Source organism: Serpula lacrymans, assembly GCF_000218685.1.
Source record: "Serpula lacrymans var. lacrymans S7.9 unplaced genomic scaffold SERLAscaffold_2, whole genome shotgun sequence".
Taxonomy (NCBI): Eukaryota; Fungi; Basidiomycota; class Agaricomycetes; order Boletales; family Serpulaceae; genus Serpula; species Serpula lacrymans.
In genome coordinates this window covers 130,498-149,942 of record NW_006763291.1, presented here as the reverse complement: position 1 = coordinate 149,942, position 19,445 = coordinate 130,498, and the positions used below count along the sequence as shown (strand labels likewise).

General features: G+C 46.8%; 7 protein-coding genes across 7 annotated transcripts; 4 read left to right on the top strand and 3 right to left on the bottom strand.

The window, feature by feature from the left end:
• Nucleotides 1-216: 216 nt before the first annotated feature.
• On the top strand, nucleotides 217-972 carry SERLADRAFT_377277 (uncharacterized protein; the record flags this gene model as incomplete). The annotated part of the gene is made up of 3 exons (XM_007313141.1): nucleotides 217-542; nucleotides 599-712; nucleotides 779-972. The coding sequence occupies 2 exons, from the start codon at nucleotides 436-438 to the stop codon at nucleotides 699-701; spliced, it is 210 nt and encodes a 69-aa protein (XP_007313203.1).
• On the bottom strand, nucleotides 952-4,351 carry SERLADRAFT_456245 (uncharacterized protein; the record flags this gene model as incomplete). Its single annotated transcript, XM_007313140.1, has 4 exons — nucleotides 952-1,948; nucleotides 2,013-2,312; nucleotides 2,363-3,258; nucleotides 3,321-4,351. The coding sequence occupies 3 exons, from the start codon at nucleotides 2,549-2,551 to the stop codon at nucleotides 1,085-1,087; spliced, it is 1,353 nt and encodes a 450-aa protein (XP_007313202.1).
• Nucleotides 4,352-4,754: 403 nt separating this feature from the next.
• SERLADRAFT_456237 (uncharacterized protein) lies at nucleotides 4,755-5,874 on the bottom strand (the record flags this gene model as incomplete). The annotated part of the gene is made up of 4 exons (XM_007313139.1): nucleotides 4,755-4,856; nucleotides 4,925-5,350; nucleotides 5,410-5,520; nucleotides 5,584-5,874. Coding segments are annotated over 4 exons (873 nt in total), but the record flags the coding sequence as incomplete, so codon positions are not given.
• A 1,759-nt stretch (nucleotides 5,875-7,633) lies between these two features.
• On the bottom strand, nucleotides 7,634-8,626 carry SERLADRAFT_456236 (uncharacterized protein; the record flags this gene model as incomplete). Its single annotated transcript, XM_007313138.1, has 4 exons — nucleotides 7,634-7,876; nucleotides 7,931-7,997; nucleotides 8,067-8,200; nucleotides 8,276-8,626. 3 exons carry the CDS (start codon nucleotides 8,335-8,337, stop codon nucleotides 7,963-7,965), a joined length of 231 nt encoding a protein of 76 aa, XP_007313200.1.
• A 390-nt stretch (nucleotides 8,627-9,016) lies between these two features.
• On the top strand, nucleotides 9,017-10,637 carry SERLADRAFT_377262 (uncharacterized protein; the record flags this gene model as incomplete). The annotated part of the gene is made up of 8 exons (XM_007313137.1): nucleotides 9,017-9,096; nucleotides 9,153-9,210; nucleotides 9,271-9,620; nucleotides 9,690-9,765; nucleotides 9,826-9,908; nucleotides 9,977-10,143; nucleotides 10,194-10,219; nucleotides 10,269-10,637. 6 exons carry the CDS (start codon nucleotides 9,363-9,365, stop codon nucleotides 10,454-10,456), a joined length of 798 nt encoding a protein of 265 aa, XP_007313199.1.
• A 146-nt stretch (nucleotides 10,638-10,783) lies between these two features.
• Nucleotides 10,784-12,692, top strand: SERLADRAFT_456230 (uncharacterized protein; the record flags this gene model as incomplete). The annotated part of the gene is made up of 7 exons (XM_007313136.1): nucleotides 10,784-11,099; nucleotides 11,170-11,385; nucleotides 11,451-11,620; nucleotides 11,677-11,702; nucleotides 11,767-12,102; nucleotides 12,168-12,291; nucleotides 12,359-12,692. 5 exons carry the CDS (start codon nucleotides 10,842-10,844, stop codon nucleotides 11,970-11,972), a joined length of 876 nt encoding a protein of 291 aa, XP_007313198.1.
• Nucleotides 12,693-13,278: 586 nt separating this feature from the next.
• SERLADRAFT_412679 (uncharacterized protein) lies at nucleotides 13,279-18,656 on the top strand (the record flags this gene model as incomplete). Its single annotated transcript, XM_007313135.1, has 23 exons — nucleotides 13,279-13,708; nucleotides 13,764-13,784; nucleotides 13,844-13,910; nucleotides 13,972-14,267; nucleotides 14,327-14,333; nucleotides 14,392-14,450; nucleotides 14,505-14,774; nucleotides 14,845-14,914; nucleotides 14,977-14,998; nucleotides 15,049-15,075; nucleotides 15,140-15,231; nucleotides 15,293-15,334; nucleotides 15,447-15,617; nucleotides 15,686-15,711; nucleotides 15,770-15,864; nucleotides 16,122-16,190; nucleotides 16,348-16,977; nucleotides 17,028-17,183; nucleotides 17,238-17,483; nucleotides 17,529-17,928; nucleotides 17,976-18,130; nucleotides 18,185-18,295; nucleotides 18,552-18,656. 23 exons carry the CDS (start codon nucleotides 13,279-13,281, stop codon nucleotides 18,654-18,656), a joined length of 3,567 nt encoding a protein of 1,188 aa, XP_007313197.1.
• Between the last annotated feature and the right edge of the window lie 789 nt (nucleotides 18,657-19,445).

Below are 19,445 nucleotides of genomic sequence, written 5' to 3'. Positions count from 1 at the left end.
CTGTCGTTGTCTTGGTGGTCGTCGCCGTCGAGCTTGTTGTCCTGCTCGTCGTCGATGTCCATGTCGTCAGAAGCAGGTTCGGACATTTGCATATCTTTGGTTTGTGAGACGAGTGTGGCAAGAATAGACAGAAATGTATTTACCGCTTCCAACCGTGTTTTCCTCTTCTTCCTCGGGTGTTCTACTCATCTCAGCACAACAGCAACTTTCAAACTCCGATCTCCCCTTCTCTCTGCTTTTCCAGACTTTCGACGATATTCCATTTCCCATTCCAGGTTGCCTTTCACTTTCCTTTCCTCCTGTCGTTCTCAACAAATGTCTGCTGCCAGTTACCAGCGTGTCCCCACTTCTGACAACTACGACCAGCTCGAGTCGTCCCCCTCCCGTCCACCCACATACCGCACAGACCCTCGCTTCGACCGTCCCACCCCACCCATGTGGAAGAGAGTCGCCCTCCTCCTCTTCGTCCTCTTTCTCTTCTGGCTCTCCTGGTCAATCAAGCCCAGCAGCAACACACAGCCAAAGGTCGTACACGCTTCTAGGTTCGTCTCTCCGCTAACCCTTACAGGCGTGCATCCTTATCATCGCAAGTCTTTAGATACTCCAAGGAGCACAAGTATCGTCCTGCAGCGAGCCCTATAATCACTGAACGCTTGAAGGACGGGCGTGTTCGCCTCAGAGGAGCGCATCCATCACTTTAGGTCACTCGGGTGTAAGTATCCTTGAAAGCATTGCCGTCGGATGATCTGTCATTTTTGATGTTTGTTTGTTTTTACAGTAAAGTTGTTTGACGGGACTTTGCCTTTTTGCAATCGTATCGGGTTTTTGTTCAGTCTCGGACGGTTTTCTGATCTAGCATGACTGTGTCGGTCACTTGTCATCGTATATCTTTTATAGTCAATCATTTTTTCGTAATCTTCCTCGTCCCCGTTTATTTACTATCGCGGTCAAAAGCAAAACACAATCTATTTGAACCAGTACAACACTAATGTCACATTACAACAGCATTACAGCAAAACCAATCCGATCTATGCGAGTGCAGGTCCTCCAAACTTGGATAATAAGAATAATATTACAATATATATCAATGCGAGCCATTCTTCAAAACCTCGCCATCTCCAACAGCAAGCTCCAGCGCTTGCTCCACATCCGCGACCAGGTCATCTGTCTCCTCGACCCCAACAGACAACCTGATAAGGTTGTCGCCGATACCGAGCAGCTCTCTCTCCGCCGGTGGAATACTACCATGAGTCATCTTAGAGGGCAACTCAGCCAGACTTTCAACACCACCGAGTGACTCTGCCAATGTGAACAGTCGCGTGGCAGTGAGGAACTTGTTTGCCTCGACCGCACCTCCTCGAATGCGGAACGATACCATACCCCCATACGGGAACCCGCCCTCTTCCTCACCGCTTACACCATCCTGATCCACCGGCGCCTTCAACGACTCCACAAACTTGGTCGCATGCGGCGAGAGTGAACGGTACGCTAGCGCATGTCGGGGATGCGACGCAAGACCGGGGTAAATGACGTCTTCGACGTATGGCGAGCGTTGTAGCACTTGAGCAATCTTCAACGCGCTAGTTCCGTGGGCTTTCATCCGGAGATGTAATGTCTTGGCACCACGCTGTGCAAGCCAACAATCATACGCGCTCGGCACGGCGCCAATCGCGTTTTGGAGGAAGCGCAATTTGCTCGCAAGTTCTGCGTTGTGAGCGGGCAAGATTGCTGTGCCCATGACGACATCAGAATGACCGTTGATATACTTTGTCAAGCTGTGCACGACGATATCTGCACCCTGGAGGAGAGGCGAGGAGTAGAAGGGGGAGAGGAAGGTGTTGTCGACGAGCACTATGGGATTGGAGGCATGCGAGCGGGCTAGTGATACAATGCGGGGTATATCTACGAGACGAAGGGTGGGGTTGGTGGGTGATTCTATCCAAATGAGCTATTTTTGCGCGTGAGCATACATCATATTCATGTAAGCGAATGGGCGTTAATCAAGGCCTTACCTTGGTATTATCTCTGAATGACGATAATATGGTATCATCTGACGCTTCCTCCAGATCTACGAACGTGGTTTCCAAGCCTTGGGTTTCTGCAGCGACCCTGTTGAGATAGCGGAAGGTGCCGCCGTAAACGTCGTTGACACTGACGACGTGGGCATTGGGTCCCAGGGAATGCAAAACTGTCGCGGTTGTCGCTGATCCGGACGAAAAAGCGAGTGCATGGGCTCCTCCAGACTCTAGGGATGCGAGGGTGGACTCTAGGGCATCACGGTTCGGGTTTCCTGATCGCGAATACTCGAATCCCTGAAGAGAATGAGCAAGACACCACAGATAAGACGGGCTTGTTGGCTTACCTTGTGTACACCGACTGAATCCTGCTTGTAGGTGGTGCTGAGGGAAATAGGTGGAATGACCGCACCCGTCTCCTTGTTAGGCTCTGAACCGACATGGATGGCCCTCGTCCCAAAACCATCTGTATGCGATAGATGTTTCTTGGGGTGATATCCATTGCCAGAATGTGCAGACTCGGAGATGAAGGTCATGGCGTTAGAGTGTATGTCAATGGGGGATGGGAGGGGGGGATAATGACAAAGTGGGGAAAGTGGATCAAGAGGCAGAAATGGAGCACGAGGGATTATAAAGGCGTTCTCCCTGGCATGGCGAAGAGGTGATCAAGGATGGCGACGTCGGTTATCGCTGACAAATATCTGAGTCAGGATCCGATATTTGAAGTTCGACTGCCATCCATACATTCCGTTTAGTCATCCCGTTCCGTTCTCTCGACGGTAAGTCTAGCCTACGGACTGCCAGCGGTACATTCAGCGGATGGTCATAAGTTTATCGTGATGGTACCAGTATAGCAATCACTGTTCTCATCACACCTGCCACACGCCACAATATTAGGTTCTTTTAACATATTCCCTTTACAGACTCGTTGCAAGAACAAAACATGCAGCAACATATACATAGTCACCTGCATCAATTATAGTCGTCGCTTGTCATTAAATACGGAGAAGGCATGCATAGAATATATACATGTGCACCACAATAAACGAGAGCAGCAAAAAAGAGTAATAAAGAAAAGACGAAATACGGAATGAAGGAAGTAGTTGCCATAATAAGATGTTGCTGGGAGAAAATGCCGTCTACGTACTTTTGAGTTTTATTCTTGATTAACTCGCCATAGTACTGCTGCCGCAGCGACGCTCAATACTAGTACCCCGACAGCAGTCGACATACCAGCTAATTGCTGTTTAAAGAGATTACAATGGTTAGATACTCGACAGAACAACTGCGAAGGCGTTCACGTACCACGTCTGTAAACTGCGGCTTTGAGCGGGTTTTCGATGTCACATCAGGGACAGGGACTGGAGTGGGCACAGGCGCCGCCGCCGGGGAACCATACTCCGAAGATGTAGGAGTATAAGGATATCGAACCTGCATAGCACCTTTCGACAGCTCACCTACCTCGCTACTGTCATCTGGGAGTGACGACGAAGGCGAGCGCGACCGTTGGCGTGGTGATGGATCACGATGCGCTGCGGAACTCGAACCATTGCTTTGACCAAGAACTTCATGGCCTACAGTCACTTCGATTGGCGAAAAAGGAGAACGAGAGCGAGAGCGACCTCGACAAGAACTTGACCGTCGACGTTTGGGTTTCACCCGTCCAGAATCGGATGCTACACTGACAGGACTCGGAGGCGTAAACAATCCACCTCCACCGTTGATTTTGGCATCGCCATTGGACACGTAGTGGTGGTTTTGCAGTGCCACTATGGAAGCTACTCCAGCACTCACTTTCGCATCCAAACCGGATTCAAGACTCTTCGCTTTGCTTTCCCATTCTTCTTTTGCTTTGCACAGCCGCTCACGCTCCTGGGTCCATTCTTCCTGTACAGAATTCCATTGGCCTTCTACACTCTTCTTCCACTCGTTTAGCATTTGTGTTAATGACTCGCGTTCCTTCTCCCTATCTTGTGCCGGTTGGCGAGCTGCCTCCAAAAGTTGCGCTTGAGCTGCCTCTTGAGCTGCGGTCTGAGCTTGAACCTGAGCCTGAGTCACCTCTACAAGCGATTCCAGCGATGCAACCTTGCTCTCCAACAACGAGATCGTGGTTTGAGCTGCAGAATGTTGAGTCTGAAGTGAATTCGTGAACTCAAGTGCCGATTCCAATCGAGTTGCCAAAGCCGTGAGACGCTCGGTAAGGTCATCGATCGCAGCGGATGACCTAGTTATCTCGCGCTCCTCGTTACGTAACGGAGATACAGGGCGCTTCTCGTGCTTCGACCCGAGAGATTCATCATCATCCTCAGCCATCCCCATTCCAGTTGGCTCAGGTGTTCTGGGCCTACCCAATTCATCCCGCCTTCGCCTTCTATCCTCTTCATCTTCTTCCTCCGCTGTCAACTGATCTTCGTCTTCCTCATCTACCCTCTCCAACTCATGCGGAACAATAGTCCTGATGCTCCTGGTATCGTCATCGTCACCCTCATACTCGCGACCCCGCATATCACCATGTCGATCCTCATGACTGTGATGTCGAGGTGGACTCTGATGGTGGGATTCCATATCGCGCTTACGCTCTTCCATCATTTCCCGCAAGTTTGCTACTTCTGATTTAATTGCCTCGTGTTCAGCAAGCATGCCTTCCAGTTGGCGCACCTTGTCGACGTGGTTGGCGAGAGACGATTGCGTTTCGTGCAACTGTGTTCGGAGTTCCGTAAGAGCAGATGAGGGAATGGAGGAGCCGGCATCGCTACTGGGAGCGCCGACGTCTCCCTGGTTCGAAGGCTGAGGTTGACGGACTGGTGGAAGATTTTGAGGGTAGTGTGGAGGATTGGGTGGCTACAAGAGACAGCATAGATAGATTGTTCACACGCAAACCAGTAGGTATAGAGTCAGGCACGACTTACCGAGGAACCGCTAAGGGTATCATGGATATCATTCATGGCGTTGCTCAACGAGTGGAGCTCAGCACCTGTGTCTCGGCTCTTTTGGAGTTCGCCTTGCAGTCGACTTAGGATATGGTCGAATGTCAGACCGCCTTTACCAGGAGGACGCATGCTGCCACCCAAACCTCCCAGTCCTTGGGACTGGATTGTGGGCCTGCGTTGCGCTTGGGAGGGGCCATTCTGGCCTTGGGCAAACGAGAAAGAATTGTTAACACCATTGGGGCCTTGTTGACTTGAGACAGTGTTGGCTGCTGGATTGCTCTGCATTTGTTCGACTCGGGCGGCTATCTGAGCATCCTCTTCAGAGAAAACACAGATGACACGGGCAGCGACTTTGTGATGAATGGTAGTTTTGTTGTCCTCTCCAATGATATCTATGCCGAATTCCTATGATGAGGTGGAGAGTAAGGCGATGCGAGCGGGTCATGAGGCTGAAAGAGACTTACCACGATGTCGTCGTTTTTCAGCTCAAAGGGCTGGGATTCAACACCCTCAAGACTGAGACGGTTGCCGTTGATGAAAGTGCCGTTTGAGCTTTTGACATCCTTGATGTATATCTACAAGAATGAGCGACGAGCGGTCAATAGATAATTTTTTTGGGATATGAGAAGGGTATGCACCTTGCCGTCCTCTTCCCATATCTCTGCATGCTGGCGACTCAAAACCTTCGAGTCAAAGTAACCGTTTCGTTCTGCTGGGACAGTTTTGGCATTTGTTTGTCTGCCAATCTTCACGCGCTGGTTGTTGACGAGAGCGATGTGTTTTGGGATAAAAGTGTCGTTGAGGGGGTAAAGGTAAAGAGCGGGGAATGCAGGCTGGTTGTGCGGGGACGAAAAGGGCGCTGGTGCAGGCATCGCGGAAGCCGTCTGACAGCGATGGGTGTTGGTCGTGGCGGTCGTTCGTTGAGAGGCGTGCCACTCCAACCCTAACCTATCTCTTTACAGCCGGTGGCTGAGCTGCTCCAGCCACCTGGTCAGTGCAGCACTTGCCATAAGCAAACACACGGTCACTGCAGACATAAGAAAAACATATGTTACTACTATCAGTACCGCTCCAAGAAACATGAGCAGGCCTTCTGCAAGGACGTGCTTCTGCGAGGACATGTCAATCAGTCTTCGATCAGCCTGCCTCCGTTACTCTCGCATCCGTGCATTTTTAGGTTCTTTCTCTGTGAGGCCGCAGTGCCAGCGAGATATCAAATGCACAGGCGCGTGTTCTTACTATGGTTGCTTTGCCGTGCTCTGTGGGACATCGAAGGCACGCCTATATCCTCACTTGGAATCTTATGCGCCAACCATGGTCGCCTTCGCCCATAACTACCGGCAGGGATCAAACTATCGCGTTGTATGTTCATTCTGGGAGGTAGTGGGGAAATGTAGGTGGACTTGTCTGAAGTAATGCAAAAAGTCCATCTATCTCTCTCGTGCTTCCCCCATTAGCCATTGACGCGTGGCAAGGCTCGTACTTGATTTCACACCTGTGATTTTGGATTCTGTGTTACCAGGTGCAATGCAGTAGTTCTGCGTCATCTAATAACGGTTATCCCTAGGTCATTCCCATGATTCCCTACACTTTACTTTGGTTACTGCGCTTATCCCCATACTTTCGGGTATTCTTTCGAAGCACACTGGCAGACTTTTTACAGCTTGCAGAGCCGCAAAATCCTATCGCGATGTTATTGAACATGCATGCTGTGGTCAAGGGCAAGCGATAGGGGGCTTGCTGCTATGTGCAGCTCATGTGCTAATATTGACTCTCATAATGCTTGGACCGGCTTTTCACTCATCTCGATTTTGCATCTGCAATAAATGTTATTTTGATGAGAGACTCGCTTCCAGAAAACCACGTGTAGGTGGGCTAGGGCAAGTCGTAGGGGTAGATACGATGCTGCTTCTCTACTTGAATTACCTTTCTTTGGCATTGGCCTCGAATCTTCGACTCAGAAGAGTCGTGGGTTGAAGAAAGGAGGATTCGCTGGATCGTCAGTGATCGGTAATATCGTTTTTGCCGATCTATCGTCACAAACTCGTTACTATGTCTTTAGGGATGACATGCAGACCTGGATCAACTCTCATGCAAAGTGCATGTCGATCAAGATCATGGCTCCTGCCACAGTCCACAAATATGTTTTCATTCATCAGAACTGCCGTACCAGGAAGGTATGACGTGACAGTTTGATGCCGGCACAGAGGATAACACTACGGTGCAAGATACGAATGACGGTAGAGCCAGTTCATACATGGCGTGTACATAATTCAAAAGATAAACTTATCCTCCTTGGTCGTTTTCAGCTTTGCGTTAACGGTGCTTCTGGGGAAAGAAAACGGAGGAATTATTATCTCCAGGCTGTGAGTGCACCATACAATGTCTATAAATATCACAAGCATTTGACTGATCAGCGCCGATGCGGGTAGGACAGGCGAGAGTATTTTGTGTGAGCATTGGCAGTCTCACGCCGCATGTAGCTTCGTAAGGGTATCTGCATCATCAAACTTAGTGCCCACTTTGGGGTACTTTGGCTGAAAAATTTGGATGATAATACCAAATATACTGCCATACAACTTAACAGGGATGGTAGGGTGTCCCAGCTAGTAAGTCGTATTGTGAAAGCTTAATTTTAACAACCGTTCAGCATCAAATCTTTAGCTTTTTTCGAGCCATGGTGATCAATATTAATTGCTTTAGCGGTTTTTGTGCACAGTCGTCACTGGCATAGGAGATAATCACTAAGTTGGAATACACGATATATCGGAACACCGGGCGACAATGTGTAGAATATCGTAAGTTTCGACCTCAAGTACTTTGGACTAAGTTGAATTTCGACTTTCATCCCATTAAACTATGCATTATCTCCATTCTTCACTCCAGATTCCCTTTGGATAGCATATATGCTGCGGTCATCGCTTCGTCCCCCTTTTCTGTGGTAAGGCTCTGAATTTTCAGTCAAACTTCAAATCACACCCATACCGCGTTCACACTTATCGCATTCCTCCTCCTCCTCATTCGGTTGTCTTTGCATGTCCGAAGTGAGTATCTGCTTTCCAGTTTGTTCACCGCATCAATGACCATATATTTTTAAGCAAGAAATGTGGGACATGCTTGCTTATGGTGTGGTTTGGGCTAGCCTGTCTCAATTGCTTCGTCAACTCCGCCGTATGGAGCGATAATACCACCAATATTGTTTGGGCTATCGGGGAAGGTACGAAAGAGTTACAGTCTCGATAATCTGACAGTAAGGTTAGTTTTCAATGTTCGAGAAAACTATAACGTTCGATCGTTTGACACAAATAATGATCCTTTTCTTTTATGAAGTAGCCAGCAAGGCTCCTTAACTTATTCGACTGATCGGTCTCGACGCAAGCATTCTCCTTCATGTTGATCGGTCCTATCCTTTAGGTCACTACCTTCTTTTTCAAACACTGGTGACTTGCAGACCAGCCTGGTGCTAAAGAGCGCGTTTCCCGTTTCTGGATGTCGTTCAGTGAATTTGCAACGCTCACAATGGAGCATTTGGAAAGCCGCGACGTCCAGATTCCGAATGACGCCATAGTTGAAGACAATGATGAAGAACTTTGAGGAGGGAAAGCTGGAACGGGTGATAAAAGTACACGAGGACGTCAGGAATAAGTTGATTTAACCGGGTGAGATTGGCAACACAGCGCCCAAATGCTTTGACAGGACGTGCTAGTTTGATTAAGAGATGCCAAATCCAAACTATGTCATGCTAATATTTGTCTGGAACTGAGTGCTGAGTTACATATGGACTACGTATCCCGGAGAACGATAGTGAAAGACCTGAACAGGATGCATGGTCCCTTATCCACAATATATCGATCGACTGTCATCAATATTGGATTAGATCAGCAAGGGAGACATGTTAAACTTATGGGTTCGCGGTGCCTTTAGTGAGTGACGAACGATGCCACAAGCTTAAGGTCCTTTGAGTCAAACTTTTGAGTTGACTCAGGTCGGCAGGTGGACCACAAGCGTCTCGGCTGACCGGCACCGTTGGCACTCCTTCAAATTTATCGCAAGGAAGGCAATTGTATTTACGGCGGGACGTATACAAGCACGCCGGCTTTCGACGCGTGTATCGACGGCATATGTCTGCAACGTCCAGTCTTACAGATCATGTAGCATCCTCGAGTCATTTTGGGTCATCCTATCAGTGCTGATCTATTACTACTAGTATGTTTCCATCGCATACATCGTATTCTCTGCGCGTTCGCATCGCAGTCTTCAGCCAAGTAAGCGGGTTCGATTCGTAATCTGCAGTGTCTTTTCTACTCCTGTTCACGTGCTTCTAGAATTCCCATCACCATGAAATCCTTATAAAGGGGATTGAAGTTGTATTCTTTCAAGACCACCAACACATCCTCCTACATACGCTGAAACCATCATGCCCTCCATTAGCGACTCCAAGTGCATCCTTATCATAGGCGCAACTTCTGGCCTTGGGCGTTCTCTCGCTCTCAGTATCCTCGCTCTCCCTTCAAAGCCAACTGTTATCGTGTCTGGACGTCGCCAGGGCCGTCTCGACGAGCTCGCCCAAGCGCACGCCGATGAACCTAGACTGAAGACACTCAATTTTGATGTTGGTGTCGATAGAGTATCCCTTAAAGCATCTGTGAACAAGGTTATTAGTCAGTATCCTGAGGTATGTTCATGTTATACTTATCCTACTGTTAGCTTTGAACTTGTCCTCACATCAAAATGTTAATTACAGCTTGATGCCGTTATGTTTTCAGCTGGTATACAACATCAGTTTGATTTTACCAAGCCCGAGTCAATTGATCTTGACCGTTAGCCTTTAATAAATTTCCTATCGTTGATGCTATCTTAACCATAATCCTACTATATAGAGGCGTCAGATGAACTGAATACGAATTACAATGCTATATTCAACATGATAACTTTCTTCCTTCCTCATCTTATTCAGCTTGGGGTGAGTCTATCGAACTGTCAGACGAAATTAGAGTCTCACTACTTTATTCCTGCTCCCCACTCGTTCAGAAAAGCAGGCCCACCTTCATCTACACCGTCACGTCTGGCCTCGCCATCGTTCCAGGCCCATGGGTGCCAAATTACTGTGCTACTAAGGCAGCTCTTCACAGTTTGAGTCTGTCCCTCAATGTACAACTAAGAGACTCGAACGTACATGTGGTCGAGATAATCCCACCGTAAGAATCTCTCCGCCTCCTGGATGCAGTTTTAACAATACTCCATGCAGATTGGTCGAATCGGAACTTCATGACCGTAGGTCTTTCATGAAAGGTATCGTCTCAAGCTGACGCTCCTCTTGCAGACCAGCTGGGTGCAAATGAACGTTTGTCTCGTTTCTGGATGCCTTTGGAGGAATTTACGGCGCTCACGATGGAGCGCTTGGAAAAGGGCGACATTCAGGTTCCAATTGGCCCCATGGTTGGCGGAAATTACAAAGAGTTCGAGGAGGGGAAGGTGGATCAAGTGATTCAAATGTTCAAGCGTATGTAAACGTAAAGAAAGTGTCAGCAGTGTCGAGAATTTATCGACTGTATTGGCAACACTGTTGGCTCCCGAATGTCTACAGAGGCCAACAAGCTTTTTATGTTCACTGGCTCAGTGAGTCACGTGATATTTTAATTATGCACTGAAGATCACTGCAGCGATGACGTACTATCCAACTCGTCGTGATATCATACCATAGTAATCTACTGTGCCACTCTTAGTTGCTCAAAGCGCTCAAAGTCGATATCCACCGATCGCAACATAGCTCTTCCGCAGTTCACGTGCTCAGTCATCATGAAATTATATATAGAAGACCCACCAAGTCCACAACTCGATAAACAACCTTTCCCTCGAATCCCCACATCCCGTTACTATTTTCCCAGAGTTTATCATGCCGTCCATCCATGACTGCAAATGCGTCCTCGTTGTCGGCGCAACCTCCGGCATCGGTCGCGCTCTCGCTCTCAGCATCCTAGCTTTGCCCACAAAACCGACTGTTATTGTGTCAGGGCGTCGTCAGGAGCGTCTTTACAGCCTTGCTCAACAGCACGCAGGCGAAAATAGATTGAAAACTCTGAATATGGATGTCAATGCTGACCCAGCATCTTTAAAAGTAACAGTGAAGGATATTGTTGGTCAGTATCCCAATGTATGTACACTATCATCGCATACGTATTGTCGACGGAGAATTCGGACTTATATGCATTTCTATCTGTCAGATTGACGCGATCATATTTTCAGCTGGTATACAGCACCAGTTTGATTTCACCAAGCCTGACTCAGTTGATCTTGACAGTCAGTCGTCTTTACAATACATCTGTGCACCATCTTCACCAAGCTATTGCAATACAGAACTTTCAAGCGAGCTAAATACGAACTATACTTCCATAGTCAGCATGATAACATTCTTCTTGCCACACCTCATTCAGCTTGGAGTGAGTCATATATTTCTGTTAGCTGATTTACGACGCCCATTGATTGGCTCCATCCATCGTTTCAGAAGCAAGGAAGGCCCACCTTCATCTATACTGTGACATCAAGCCTTGCTATTGTGCCAGGCGCTTGGGTGCCAAACTACTGTGCTACAAAGGCAGCCCTTCATAGTTTGAGCCTGACTCTAAACGCACAGCTAAGGGATTCAAACGTACATGTTGTCGAGATATTCCCTCCGTACGGTCCGCTCATGTGTTCCTGTTGCTATCCATTCTAATTACCATTCCTTCTAGCTTGGTTGAGTCAGAGCTACATGACCGTAAGTCTGCTAGAGGTTTTGGTAGTCTCAAAGACATGTTAATCTTATATGACGATATCGCTAGACCAGGGTGTTGCAGACACGCTTTCTCGATTCTGGATGCCCCTCGATGAATTTACAAAGCTCACAATGGAACGTCTGGAGAATGGCGACGTTCAGGCCCCGATTGGTCCATCAGTCAGAAGCAGCTATGAGCAGTTCGAAGAAGGAAAATTGGATCGAGTTTTCCAAATGTATGAGGGTCAGAAAAAGCAAGAGTCTCGTAGCTGAGTAGCAATCCTGTAAATTTTTGGGTTTCGCGTTCATTATCTCTGCCAAGACAAGGGTTATGGGGATGAGTATCTTGAGATAAGCACGGGCAAGTTCACGTTAGTCAATGAACAGATGATGCTTTAGCGAAGTAAGTGGAGTTAGAATTTAATAAGACCGGAGTTTTCTGCTTCTGAACTCATGGCTCCAAACGAGGAGTGAAACGCAGGGCCAGCAAGAAGTGCAACATATCGGGATAATGGGACCACATCGTCGTATGCACAACAGTTCGCCATCCAGAAGCGCGCTCTAGAACGAACCTTGTCCTCGTGGTGAAAAGCAAGTACTCACCTGATCTACAAATCCGGTATTTACTCGCTTATTCATTGTGTAATGCGCGTAGAAAGCCTATCAGCTGTTCATGGTTCATGCAGGGTTTTAGAGTTTGTGCCACCTCGCTCACATACGATTATAAGTTCCGCTAGGCCTCGGACCAGTCTTTCACTCCTGGAAAGTAATCCGGTGTTCATGGCTTTGACGGAAGACAAGGAAATGGTAATGAGTTGGCCGAGTGTTTTGGTCCGCCAATGGCCACAGACTGTGGGAAACATCGGTGCAACTTGACCTTCCTTTTCCGGAACTGGAAGAAGAGTGTTATCACGGTCATGAGTCCGCTCTTAACGTGTAAATGTTACCAACCTTTACCTGTCAAATGCACCTCTGACTGCGCATCCACACACGCAAGTTACTAGAGATAAAAAATAATGCCGTCTACACCAGTCTAGAACTATCCATTCTCCCCATTGCCAGCGTCCGGTCCGACTTCCAATGTCCTAATGACCATCGTAGCGAAGGGTAAATCCCTGCAATCTATCTCAAGCCCGTCCGCCGGAAATTTATATGGGAACATCCTTGGCTTTACCCAGTCCTGGTGCAGCTTTATCTCGTCGGCTCTATGCCTTCTCCTCGTGTACACCCACCATAACACTCGTTTTATGTCACTCTCCGCGTACACCATCCAATCGCTGAGGCATGCATGTCTTAGAATCGTCGTAGAAGCGAACAAACGGTCCGATTTCATCTGCAATCATCAAAATAGTGTATGATGTCGAGCCCACTGATGCCATGGGTTCCAGGGCCTTGATTTGTATCTCGCGGATCCTCTAGGTTCAAGTTTTCGGACCATGTAGTCATGTAGTCTACCCTAGAGATTTTCCCTTTAAAAGCACGCCCTCAGCTGTATTCTCCATTCGTTAGTTCCTTTTCTCTCTTTCTCCTATCTAATAACTAAAGCTCCATTTTTTACTATCCATCTCCTCAACGACTCATGGGCAGCACTTCTCACTTTACAAACAACGTTCTTATAAATGACTCTACGCTTTATCCTCACGATATTCCGAAGAGCGCTATGCACGACGCGTTGTCTTACGACTCTGAGCCGCCCAGTGATCCCAATGTAGGAGCGACTGTTCCACACCCATTTGATAATTTTGCGCTATCGCAAACACCCACCCTTAATATCTCTACCGATTTTTCCGAAAAAATAGAATTCTCGCCGACATCAACTGTTCCTTCGGCGACTTTTTATTCTAGTTCCCCCCTAGACCTTTCTACGGCCTGTGCGACTAGGGAAGATATGCCAATTAGCACAGAACTGGAACCGGAAAATTTTTCGACACATCCTCAGTGGGAGAACATGGCGCTTCGTCTTGCCTGCGCCAACTACGTCTATTTTGTATGTGGGTGGGGGGATGGACGTGAGTTCCTTTAATGCGGTATTGTATTTCTCCAGGATGACTAATATTTTTGCAGTCACTGGAACCGTTCTTCCATGTAAGATCTTCAAGTTGTGTCCCTCATAATCCACAACTTATATGAATTCGGTTATGCAGATTTTGAAGCCGAGTTTCATTTGAGTTATATGACCTCATCCCTTCTATTTGCTGGAAGCACAACAGGGTGAGCAACATTTATGATATGACTTCAGCTGGCTCGTAGAATTCTGATATCTTTGTCTTAGATTCGCGATTGGCACACTCCTCGTTGAGCGAATTGTGAAGTGTCTAGCTCGTTTCGATATATCTTCCGGACCTAAGGCATATATACCCACCTTCCTTTCCTTCTCCTCTCTCCCCTCACCTGGGCCCAAAAATACCCCCGTTGTGGTTTACTCAAACTCCAAATCTAGATTCATTGCTCTGTTTCTCTCTAGCGTACTCCATGCCTGTTTTTTCGTCATCATGGGGACTGCGCGCAACTTCCCAACCTTGTTCATTGCATACGTAGTCGCAGCATTTGCTCGCGCTTTTCTGACCGGTAAGTGGTCTAAAACTGGTTTTTTTTGCTGTTGTGACTTAATCTGTATATTGTCATAGCTTCCTTGTGAGTGCTAAGCGCGTATATCCGAGCTTTATCTTCATTTTAGTTGTCCGTTACTCAGAAACGCGTATGTTTCATTGACGCCGAAGAAAACCACAGGAATTATATTTGGTTGTTGGAGTAAGTTTCCTTGCACTATCGTGAAGTGCTCTTTTTATGACATGATATGCCTAGGTGTTGGCTCTTTCGCAAGCCCTCTTGTTTGCCAGACTATCATAGCGAAAGGCGTCCCATGGCAAAATTTTTACCTCGGTTCTCTCGTCTTGTCTGCGATCAACACGTCATTTATAGCTTACTCTTTTCGTCCTACGCACAATGAGTACCTAGCCGAGCGTAAGGCAGCGCTGGAGTCACAGAAGCCTGCGAGCGCTACTCCAGTTAATCAGTGCCAGCTATCGTCCGCTACCTGCCCCGCCGCCACAGTCCCCGTGCAAAGTGGACACAGTACGTGTACTTTTATCCTTGTGGAAAATGTTTCAAATCAGTCTGAGCGCCGGGTGCACATTATTCACAGCCCTTAAACGTGCTCTTTGCATGCCATATCAATGGGCGTTCTCATTCATGTCTTGGATGTATAATGGCAGGTACGTGAATTTCTCTTCATTCGAGATTGAACCCGCTCTTATTGTTTATATTCTGCTTCTAGTGAAACCACAATGCAAGGATTCGTCAGTCATGTTATCTCATGAGTGTGAATTATTCACTCACATTTTGGCAGATTGTCACATACCTGTCGGTCACTCGTGTATGCCGATTTTCATTACCAGTGCATGGAAAGTATGTTTCTGACTTGTTTTACTCCACCATAGAATGCCAACCCAAACACGGTTGGTTATGTGAGTAGTGGCTTCTGGGGTGGGATGGCTATCAGCCGACTCACATGGGGATACATTACTCCAATGTTTGTATTCACATTTCTTAACCGGCTTTAACATTTGTAATTCACTATTTCCAAATTTCAGCACGACATACACACAACGCAAATATATCATTCATGGGTGCATGTGAGTATTCTATTTATCCTACGGCTTATTTAAAACTGACAAACCATAATTTGTAGTGGTACGATTTGGCTTTCATCTTTTCAAGCATTTGTCTCATCGAACAATATTATACAGCACTCGCTCTTTGCATGCACCTTTTAATCTGGTTTATCCACTCGGACATAGCAAACTCTCTCTCAGCAGCCGTCGTAGGTCTCTGCTACGGCCCCATCTTCCCCAGCACACTCGACCTGGCGAATGGAGTGTTGCCAGAGGACGTGCACATGGTATCCATGGCCATCATGTAAGTCTGTTCCTTTTTCCTGAGTCTGAATGATGGGGAGATATACTCACTTCTCGGTATCTTTCCAGTTCATCTTTTGCCAGCTTCGGAAGTTGTACGTGTTCTTTTTCTATCTTTTCCTCAAATCACTGATGTCAATGATATACGATCAGCCCTCTTTCCATTTATCACCGGGCTCCTTTCAAATATATTCGGCGTACAGGTTCTGACATATGTCACTGTTGCGCAGACAGCGACAATGTTCTTGGTGTGGTTCTTGTTCCCTTCCTCCCCTCCTCATACTCGGGCGTCAACTACTAGTAAAGCATAGACAATAGATTTTCTTTAGAGTGTACATATGTGACTGTAATTTCCTTGGGTTTTGTGCTTTTGTACACCACTATGGGTTAAATAGAATTCTCTGGGACATAATGTGATTTACATATTTGGATTTCTTGGTGAACTTGAACATGTATAACAGTATAATGGCGCACATCGTGCCTAGTGATTTATAACAGTATATAGCTACGTGTGCGTACACGTATCTTCATGAGTAAAAATATCTCAGAATTTTTGCACTGTGGTAATTATAAGGTACGTCCAAAAGAAGAAAACATATTCTTCGAGACTCAGAAATTTGTTTATATGGACTCCACATTTATTTCTTGTAAACTTACTCCAACGTACCGTACTGTTTTGGGTAGAAGTTGGTGAGATAGTAGGTTGTATGACGACCTTTTGAGTTTATTAGCTTAAGCTTAAGGCCTTCAGAAGAGTCGAGGACTTTCGAGCTCTCCAATGTACAGTTGATCCCAAGACACCCCCCACAAAGTCATTGTCAATTTTGCCAGGCACAGATCCCGTCGCCCGCTATACTACGCAGAGTGATTACCGTACGGGAGACCTTAACTTGTCTCGCACCGCTGTTCTCCGTGACTTGAAGAAGGTCCTCAAGCTTCCATTCAATCGTCTCAAAGCAAGCGTTCCTCAAGAAGAAGTCGCTCGAGTACGTGCAAATTTGGAGGGAGGCGGAATTATCACTCGAAATGGAGTTGTTATCGATGGAGTAGCAGCTAAACAATGGAAGGGCTTCGACATTGAACCCGCCAAGTCTAAAGAGCTCGAAGAAGTCGTATTTCGTCCTCTAGGTGATATCATCAATGGGATCTTGAGGGAAACTTCGAATCATGTAGTACGCATTCACAACAACGGATATATCACGCCAAACTCAAATCGAAAAAATACCTCCCGTCCCGATGGGTACCTTAGGTTAACCAAAACAAAAATAGCCAAGCTGCCCGTGGAGGACAAGGTCCACTGGTTTGACATTGCTGTACCCGCCGAGTTCAAGAAGAGATTAGATCCAGGGGACATCAGGGATGTAAGTCAGAAGTATCCTTCTCCACACCAATTCGCCAACGTTTTTCTTAGAACGAACAGAAGTTAATTTGGAGCCTCCATAACATAATGCGAGAGGACCCGTGTCGTCGTTTTGCATATGGCATCACGATTGAGAACACGAACCTGAGACTGTGGTTGAGCAATCGTGCTTTCCTTGCGGTTACTGAGCCTATCAACTTCCTCAGTGTACGTCGATGTAATACAATGTATGTCTCGGCACTCACTGTTGTTAACCCTTAGGACTTCGACAACGTCATCTCCCTCTTTTACTTATTTGGATCCATCACTGACGTGGGTCTCGGATGGGATCCCACTATTGAGCGCATCTCGATCCAGGATGAAACCCATTACAGGTTCTCTCTTCATCACAAGGATCGGCTTATGACGTTTACCACGATACGGCCAATAGCGACTTATGGCGCTGACTCTATGGTTGGCCGTGGAACTCGCGTATATGAGGCACGCGATGACGATACTGGAAAGACGGTTGCTTTATAAGACTCGTGGAGAGATTTTGACCGTGATGCAGAGGGCGCCATATTAGAGCAGATTCTGCTGGCTATTCGGGAAAAGTTTGGACGTGAAGCAGCAGAAGCGGAGAAACATTTCTTGAAAGTTCTGGCCTACGAAGATGTTTTAATTGGTGATATCTGTGATTTAACCTTCGACCCCACGGAGGGTGGGGCCAGCTGCACTTTTCAGTGGTTGACCATTGATAGCAGCATGGCCCTCTCCTCACAGCGGCATTCGCCCAGCGACGGACATATACCAGATAGCGCCAGGCCCATATTACGTGTCCCTGCGCTAAATGATGATAGTTTCATGCCGCGCAGAATTCACTCTCTCACCGTCTTTGAGGATGTGGGTGTTGCCCTTAAGGATACGACCAGCCTAGCAAATATCATCTGTTGTTTAAAGGACGCGCTTAAAGGTAGGATACTTCCTCTTTTCTCTCTTGCATTCATTTGTTCACGCCAGAATCAGCCCTATATTACATGCATAAAGTGGGCTGGGTGCATCGTGATGTCAGCGTTGGAAATGTATTATGGATCATCGATCAGGGCACTGACAAACTTGCCGATTTCGAATATGCAAAATGTATTCATTCTAATAAGTCTCATGATGTGCGAACGGTGAGATTAATCCGACGATAACATTGATTTCACCCACTGATCACCGATTGGCAGGGCACTCCCCATTTCATGGTGGTGGAAGTAGACGCTAAGGGATACCTGTTTTCAACGGACGAGGGCGAAGAACCTCCTTTTCAGATGAATGGGTTGCATGACATGGAATCTGTGTGGTGGACCTTGATATGGGTCCTCTGACAAATTATGACATTTGTTTATAGTATGAGAAAACATGCATTGGCCAGGGCTTGAACCTGGGACTCCAGCTGTAACAACCAAGAGTTAGTTACTCCGGCGCACACAGCAGTTTAGAGTAAGGGACTGTGCAAGAATTGCACTTATAGATATAAGAGATATCTTTGCTGTTATAGCATATATTTGCAATTTATTGCATTTATATCTAAGTCATGTTTTCCTGATGTAGATCTTCTCCAAGTTGCCTATAATCACCTTGTATTCTGGTCAGATAGACCTAGGCAAGCAGGACTGCACACAGACAGTATTCCAAGATATTCCCATTAGAATGTAGAATTTCCCCCACACTGTTTCAGGATTTTCACAATAGTTCATTGCACTTCCCCACCATACTCCAGGGTGGTCTTACAAAACCAAGCAATTTTCCCCAATACATATTCATTATTTAACTCAAGGGATTCACTTTGTCACTTGAGAATTATATTTAATAAATTTGGCTTACATGCCTATGAACATAGCAAAACAAGATTTGACAAGCAGGTACATAATTCCTCCATATGATGTTTACTATAAGCTAACACCAACCTGGATTATCGGCAAACACAAGCAAAAGAAGAATGCATAGTGAGTGTAGTGTTTGTATTATCTCTTGCGTCTCTTAAGTTAGGCCTTATGCAAAGGCATCCAACATCACATGAGGTGACAAGTCTGTGACAGTCCTGAAAGACAAGTGATGCCGGGGTGCCAACGAGGATCAGTCAGATTAGCAAGTTCTGTCGACAGGACGGGCGGTGTCATGCACCAAAGTTGATTGGTAGCATGGACAGGTGTCAATAATGAAGCGAATATTCAAAAGACTCGCCTTTGCGCCATACAGGCACAGTGCCACGTGGAATAGTAATTAATATTGCCTTTTTCGAACTTGTGGCTGATCAGCACCACCTCTATTAGGCAATCCAGTTGCACTCACCTTTGCTTTTCCATTCGGTACTTTCCGCGTTTTGGCATTTTGGCAAATTTTTGCGTCACCACTGGCTACACATTGCATTGCGCCCTCGCCTTCATTGTTTCCCTTACTCCCCTTCCTTTTCCTAGCCCCACCATGGGTCCCTTACTCTTGTTT